Source organism: Chondrus crispus, genomic scaffold, assembly GCF_000350225.1.
Source record: "Chondrus crispus Stackhouse genomic scaffold, scaffold_35, whole genome shotgun sequence".
Taxonomy (NCBI): domain Eukaryota; phylum Rhodophyta; class Florideophyceae; order Gigartinales; family Gigartinaceae; genus Chondrus; species Chondrus crispus.
The window spans coordinates 213,236-220,560 of NW_005179258.1; the positions used below are offsets into that span (position 1 = coordinate 213,236).

A 7,325-nucleotide genomic window follows, 5' to 3' on the forward strand; every position below is an offset into this window, starting at 1 on the left:
AGCTCCCCTCACCCTCACCGCAATCCAGCGGACAGCAGTCAGGGCAAGAAGTGTTTTTTGTTGCGGGCCAGCGCAATGAAGCGGTATCTTTCGGACGAGGCGCTCATTGTCGTAGCCCAAGGCGCGTCTTCCAAAAGCTTTGTTGTTTACCTTCATTGATAGCGATGCAAGCTTGCCACCCACGCCATGCTTTGCGAAGAGGAAAAGGCCAAGGAGGCTCTCAGAGGTCGAAGCTACCTTTTGATACACAACAACTCTCGCACCTGCGACGCATGCCGCCAGTCAGTGAGTCTCGAGTGCTTTTTACGGGTGATAGCCGTTGTATGGATTACCGTACAGTACCCACCTTCTGAGAGATATCACATGCACTCGCCTCGCGTAATGTCCGTAAAACCTGTGACCACTCGCAGCAGCTCTTTCAAGACAAATGCGACACTAACATTGAATAACTGGACCCTCATCCAGAACGCTCCTCTGCTCCCACGTTCCCCCCCTTCCACACCAAGCACTATCCGGCACTGCTCAACTCCTGATCGATATGGAGGCCAGTCTGGATGGCCGTGCTTCTGTTCGCCCTTCCTTCGTCCTCACCCAAATATGCGCTTCACGGACAGCAACTACTCGTACTCCATTCAAGTCAGGCATCAGGTTGCTCTTCCTTGAAACTGACCCTCTAGAATGCCATCAAGGATGTACGATTGGCCTACATTTTGTGAAGCCTAGTTCATGCACTTACTCTGGCTAGCTAGTGTCTCTAGATGACAAGCTCCTTGTAGGAGAGACTCAAGACCTTGGTCATGTTTACTGTGGGAGGAGCGACGGGGGTGTTAAGTGCCGGTGGAGCTATGTACACGTGTAAGATACGACACTCCTTAGCTCTCCCGTGAGGCCGGCTTTTTTCGGCATTGAATTGCAAATCAATGAAGCCAATTTGGACACCATGCCCTGAGCAATAACATCGCGCAAATCGCCGGGAAAGCAGTTTTAACTACCTAGAAGACTAAAAATTTTAAGCATTTAAGGCAAGTCTCCTTTTTAAACAGGTGTCTTGGTTTCGAAGTCATCTACGCAAAACGGCTTCAAGGTTACTTAAAAAAGCTTCTTTGCCAGGCATTTCTAAAAACGATTGGAAACGACATGCAGTTCTCACAAAGAAACTCCATCCTTCTGAAACGCAGAAGTCCAAATATGGTGGTGAGGGTATATTCCACCTTGTTATGGGAAAAGTACAAGTCCAGAACAAACAAGGCTTGTCAAAGAGACACTAGTATATGAGGATTGAAAGACAACTAGAGACGCTAGAGTGTATTCACTGCCGCTCTCCTCCAACGCGCCACGTCTTGATTGCTTCCAGTTGGGCACGTACGGTTCGTGTTCGCTGCGCACATCATGAGAGCGGAAGCGGTTTAGGTAACAGGAGGTAAAGGGGGTTGCCGGTGTTGTCGGACAGTGACAAAAAGTTCGGACATGCAAAATATTTGTAAGAAACATCCTTGACACGGGCCAAAGTGCGGCACCGCCGCCTAACAGCGCCAGAAAGTGCGCTGTATCTCATAACGAAGTGGATGAAATTAAAAAACAAATATCCCAATCGATTGCGCACAGCGTTTTACGTATAGGAGTGTAACAGCCAGAGCACACAAAACAGGCGGACTTTTCAAATTCTCGTCCGGTATCCCTTCGACCTATTCCAACTCACTGTCAACTCAATTCACAGCATTCCGATATACACATAAACGCCAACTACTTCTAACTTCTATACCTGCCCTTCTGGACCACTTTTGGCATCTCGCGAATGAAAAATGCCGCCTGCTTCGCGTGAACAGCGCATTATGGCTGCAATGAAAATGGTCACAGATGGCCAAACCTACAGGCAAGCAGTAGAACGACACCAAATCCCCAGATCCACAATTGCAAGCCGCATACAAGCTGCCTCTCCCTCCTCGCAACGAATTCGAAAAATCCGAGCTGGTCTCCGCACACTCACATCAGTTGAGGAAGACCTTGTGCTTAATCTCATAACTCGCTCTGCTGAACGTGGATTACCTTTAACGCGGAGACTTGTCAAAGAAGCAATCGAAATTATCATAAGTCGTATGACTCCTGCACGTCGCCTCGTGCTCAAGTTTAAGGGAGGGACACCGGGAACAAGATATCTACGTAACTTTCATCGCCGCCACAGGGACAAGATACTGTTCTCCAAGCCACTGAGGGAAGAAGCCGTTCGATTTCATGCATGTAACGGTGACGCTTTAACGACACATTTTGCTCGTCTTGAAAAAATTATTCAAGAGCACAACATCGACAGCCCAAGGATCTGGAACTGTGACGAAACAGGCGCAACACCCGGGCGAGATGCAAATGGAAAGCAGACTTCACGTGTATATGTCACCAGAGCGGGGGCGCGCGACGCCAAAATCGGACATTTTCTGAGCACAAACAGGGTGACAATGCTTCCAGCGGTGAGCGCAGACGGTGAGACAGTGCCACCGATGTTTGTATTTAAAGGCTCGCGGCTTCCATACCGTGTTGTGGTTCAAGACGGCATGAAAGCTGTGCAGACATACGCTGATTGCTTGCCCCGAGGGTCAATCGTATCAATGAGGTCCGAAGGCGGTGGCGTCGATACAAAAAATTTCTTAGAATGGTGCAGGCATTTTATCTCGAACGTGAGGGATCTGACTAGAGGTGGCCGTAAAGTGTTGCTGATACTGGATGGATATCGGTCACACATGTCTCTTGCAGCTCTTGAGATGTTGGACTATAATGATGTTATCGTTTATGCACTACCCGCCCACACATCAGGCAAAACACAACCTTTGGATGTGACAATTTTTTCTCCTTTTAAGGGTGCTTTGAACGACGCTATAAATTTAGCCGTGGCAAAGGATGAACAAAACAACTGGGACGCATTCGCATTTTCCAGCATGTTGAGGTACGCCTACAAAAAAGCGTTTACGAACAGTAATATTATCTCTGCGTTTCGCCGTTCTGGTATATGGCCATTAAATGCGCATCAGCTTCTATCTATTCCACGCCCTCAGAGCCATATGCACCAGGTGATGATGTCAGTGACGGAGCTGGAGCAATTGCTGGAAGTGCGGCGAACAGAAATACGTCATTCAGTTTTGGGTTCTGATGTGAACCTGAGTCATAGTGGTTTTGTTGATACGACTAGAGGTCAGATGCTGACATCATTTAATGCTATGAATTTAGCGAGAGAGAAATACCGCAATGATGAGCGGCGCAAGCTGACGGAAGCAGCAAAGGCTGCAGAACTGTCTTTGCGGAAAGCTCGTCGCACAGAAAGGGCACAGGCGGAAGCAGTAAACTTTCGTAATGCGCGATGGGCGAAGCGAGCGGAACTTGCTGGCATGGCAATTGGGGTGTTTAAGAAGCGAGTGAGGTCGCTTCGAGAGCGGAGAGCCATCGCACGTCGTATGGTAATTATGAGGAAGCAGAAGACGTTTCGAAATGGGCACAATTTTTGAGCAAAGTGACGGGTTTGATGTGGGATCGGTGACGTGGCGAATAATTTTGTTTCCAAAAAATAATGTTGTATGAGGAAAATGTGCTTGCATTTCCGATCTTTGTGCTCGGTTGGGGCGCAAAAGTGTCCGCGTGCTTCAATCTCACTCCTCTTGTGTGTCCGTGGTTGTTTTGGCCAAGTCCCACTGGACGACGGGCTGACAGTGTCCCCGTCGCAAAACATAAAAAACGGTGATTGTTTGACAATTAGAAGTACTTTTTCCTTTTAATATTGAGGTTTTTGTCCGACGTCTTCAGCACCCCCCCTTTACCCTCCGTATGACGTGGTGCACAGGAGGTATTCAAAAAAAATGGACCATGTCTCAACACCTTATCGTAAGGTGTTCGCGTACAAATGCGCCATGCGCGTCACGGTAAGTTTTTCCTGGATGCTACAGTACAGTCTTGATTACAGTCATGATAGCATACAGTTACAGAAAAAATCTTGAAACAAATCAAATTATAAATCAAAACTTCATGAAATAAATCTCAAAACAATCACTTTTGTCGGCGGCGTGTACACGGACTGGAGAGAAATTAAAGGCGTGGAAGGTGAGGGAAGGTAGACCGTGGGGTCAGGGTCACACACAAACCGTTTCCCTAGTTCCAAGTCAAGTCAGCCACCAAACCTTGCACGTTGGTTGTACTGATGAGGCGATGTCTCTGTTCATCTTTCTATCTCTCCCTCTCTTGCAGAAGCCTAGTGGCCTCACGCCGTCGTCATTGAAGGGCTGTGATTCGTGTACTAAACGCTGACGTGCGTGCGTGTATGGTTATCGATGCTGTATACAGGAGACGTTGATGCTAGGTACAATGACACTTGAAGGTACCTTTCCTACTATTTGACAGGTCGCCGGAGACATGAAGAGCTGGAGCATTGCGCTGGGGCTCCCTACATGTTGCACTGTCTCGTGAAAAACCAGCTCAGTTAGAGAAGAGAAACCGAAGAGAAACCGGGACGCCGCACCGCTTGCATGAGATCTGCATCAAAAGATTTAAAGTCAGCTACAATACAAGTCTTAAGAGAGCCTATGCACGATATGAACATTTAACACCAGAAACCTCCAAAATGACAGCTCCAACAAAACACAGCCTTGGCAATTAATACCTTCTAGACGATGTGGTCCTCGACACGTAAAGGGACACCGACCAGTATTATATACAGGCGAGCGGCCTCGGGCGGGAGTGGAGCGGCCAAGAGTGGCCGAGGTGGCATGCGGGGAAGCAGGACGCCATGTTGCGGTAAGGTCGCAGATCGCCGACGTCGGTTGCGGAACGATTCGATGGCCCAGCCGAGGAAGGCGGCGATAACGACTGCGGCGATGGTGGACGAGGCCCCGATGATGGGCCCTAGCCAATTCCAGGGGTCGTTCTCCGGTGTCTGGGCGGCAGGAAGCGGGACGGCCGATGCCACAGGTACGGACAGGGCCCAGGTGAAAATAATTGCGAGGACAGGGAACTGGCAGAGTTGATGGGCAACAGCGTAGAGCATTTTGGTTGCACTCGGGCTTAGGGTGTGGGGATGGGGCGTGCTACGGTAGGATGAACTGAGGAGGTTGTTGTTCTTCTGCGTGTGAGATGCGACTGGCATCGCATCGTGCGAATGCGCGTGCGATGCAGTGCCCCCTGAAGTATGCACGGACGAAAGCAGCTTTGCGTAGACGGCGTCCCCTGTAGTCGACGATGGCTCCTTTGACGCGCGCTGCAGCATGACGGCGACGACGTCGTGCGAGGAAAGGTCGTGCGCCTCGTACTCCATGGCAGACGCGCCCATCCCGAGCTTCAGGCGCAGGCGATGGCGGATGTTGAGGACGTAGCGACGAGGACGTGGAGAATTGCAAAGACGGTCGGAGGGGTTGAAAGGAGGGTGGGGGATCGGTTGGTGCGGTTTTAGTAGGGAGTTGTCAACATGTATATATAGGGGCGTAAGAGTGGGTTTATGCGGGGTAGCAATGTATGGGGCGGGTTTCGGGGACACATGTCAATGTATGGGGCGGGGTTCGGGAAGACACATGTCAATGTATGGGGCGGGGTTCGGGAAGACATTTCTTTGATGACATATTGATACACGTAGCAGGGTGGCGGTCGGTGGGGGTCGGAAACGCATTTGGTACAGTACTGAATCAATAGTGTAGGAAACACGCGTTCACGCCTAGACGGTAAAAAAACCGATTTAGTATTGAATGTCGTCGCCTTCCTTCACGCCTGCCTTCACGCCTGCCTTCACGCCTGCCTTCACGCCTGCCTTCACGCCTGCCTTGACGGCTTGACGGCTTGACGGCTTGACGGCTTGACGGCTTGACGGCTTGACGGCTTGACGGCTTGACGGCTTGACGGCTTGACGGCTTGACGGCTTGACGGCTTGACGGCTTGACGGCTTGACGGCTTGACGGCTTGACGGCTTGACGGCTTGACGGCTTGACGGCTTGACGGCTTGACGGCTTGACGGCTTGACGGCTTGACGGCTTGACGGCTTGACGGCTTGACGGCTTGACGGCTTGACGGCTTGACGGCTTGACGGCTTGACGGCTTGACGGCTTGACGGCTTGACGGCTTGACGGCTTGACGGCTTGACGGCTTGACGGCTTGACGGCTTGACGGCTTGACGGCTTGACGGCTTGACGGCTTGACGGCTTGACGGCTTGACGGCTTGACGGCTTGACGGCTTGACGGCTTGACGGCTTGACGGCTTGACGGCTTGACGGCTTGACGGCTTGACGGCTTCACGCCTTCACGCCTTCACGCCTTCACGCCTTCACGCCTTCACGCCTTCACGCCTTCACGCCTTCACGCCTTCACGCCTTCACGCCTTCACGCAGCCCTTTCCCATCCAGCCCAAGTGTGACCCCTTCACGCCTGCCCCGTCATTACAGCATCGGTCCCTCCTAGAATTTGAATAAAAATCGTACAAAACAAAAACCGGCCAAGTCAGTCAGAGCCGCTCGACAACCTAACCTAACCAGGGACGACCAACAACCAAAAACCAAAAATCCTACCAGCCTCGTCCTGCGCACCACGTCAAACCCGAGCCGCTCCAGCCGCCCCACCGCGTCCGGCACGAGCCGCTTCCACGCGGGGTCGTCTCGAAAGTACCGCTCATGAAACTCGATGAGCAGCTGATCGGCCGACGACACGTACCCGTCGCGGCTCCACCTCTCAACGACGCCAAACTCCGCGCCCTCCGCGTCTATCTTAAGCACGGCGAGGTGTTCATGACCCGCGCTCCTAAGCATGCTACTCAAGCTCAGCACGGGCACGGACACCACGCTACCAGCTTTCGCCTCCTCCGCAAACTCCATAACCGTGTAGCTATCGCCGTTGCTCTCCGGCAGCTTGAGCGTCAGATTCCCGTCCTGCGCCGCGAGCCCGACCGCATGAAACCGGAACCCGTCCGGCGGCGGCGACCTTCGTGTAAAATCAAGCGCCGTCGGCGTCGGGTCCCACCCGTGGTGCCGCGTCCCGTACGCAACCATCATCGCCTTGTCCCACTCCATGTTCCGCCCGACGCCCACCGTGTACACCGTGCGCCCGCGCAGCCCGCCGCGCGCGGCCGGCGGGCACACGTACCACCCGCCGTACGCGTCGCCCAGCCGCTCCGGCTCGCGGCAGTCCAGCGCGGCGCGCCGCGGCGCGCCGGGCAGCACCAGCGCCGCCGTCGCCGCCAGCATCGCCGCCGCCGCCACCGGCGCGTACAGGCGCAAGCGCCCGCGCAGGCGGAAGGGATGCCGGGCCGCGCCGCCCGGCATCTCGCGCCACGCGGGGGCTGGGGCCGTCGCCTCACGGTGGGGGGACGGGGG

The 7,325-nt window shown here is 53.3% G+C and overlaps 1 protein-coding gene across 1 annotated transcript; it reads right to left on the reverse strand.

Moving 5' to 3' along the window:
* Positions 1–4,456: 4,456 nt before the first annotated feature.
* On the reverse strand, positions 4,457–4,576 carry CHC_T00006097001 (hypothetical protein). Its single transcript, XM_005718086.1, has one exon. It carries the CDS (start codon positions 4,574–4,576, stop codon positions 4,457–4,459), a length of 120 nt encoding a protein of 39 aa, XP_005718143.1.
* Positions 4,577–7,325: the final 2,749 nt, after the last annotated feature.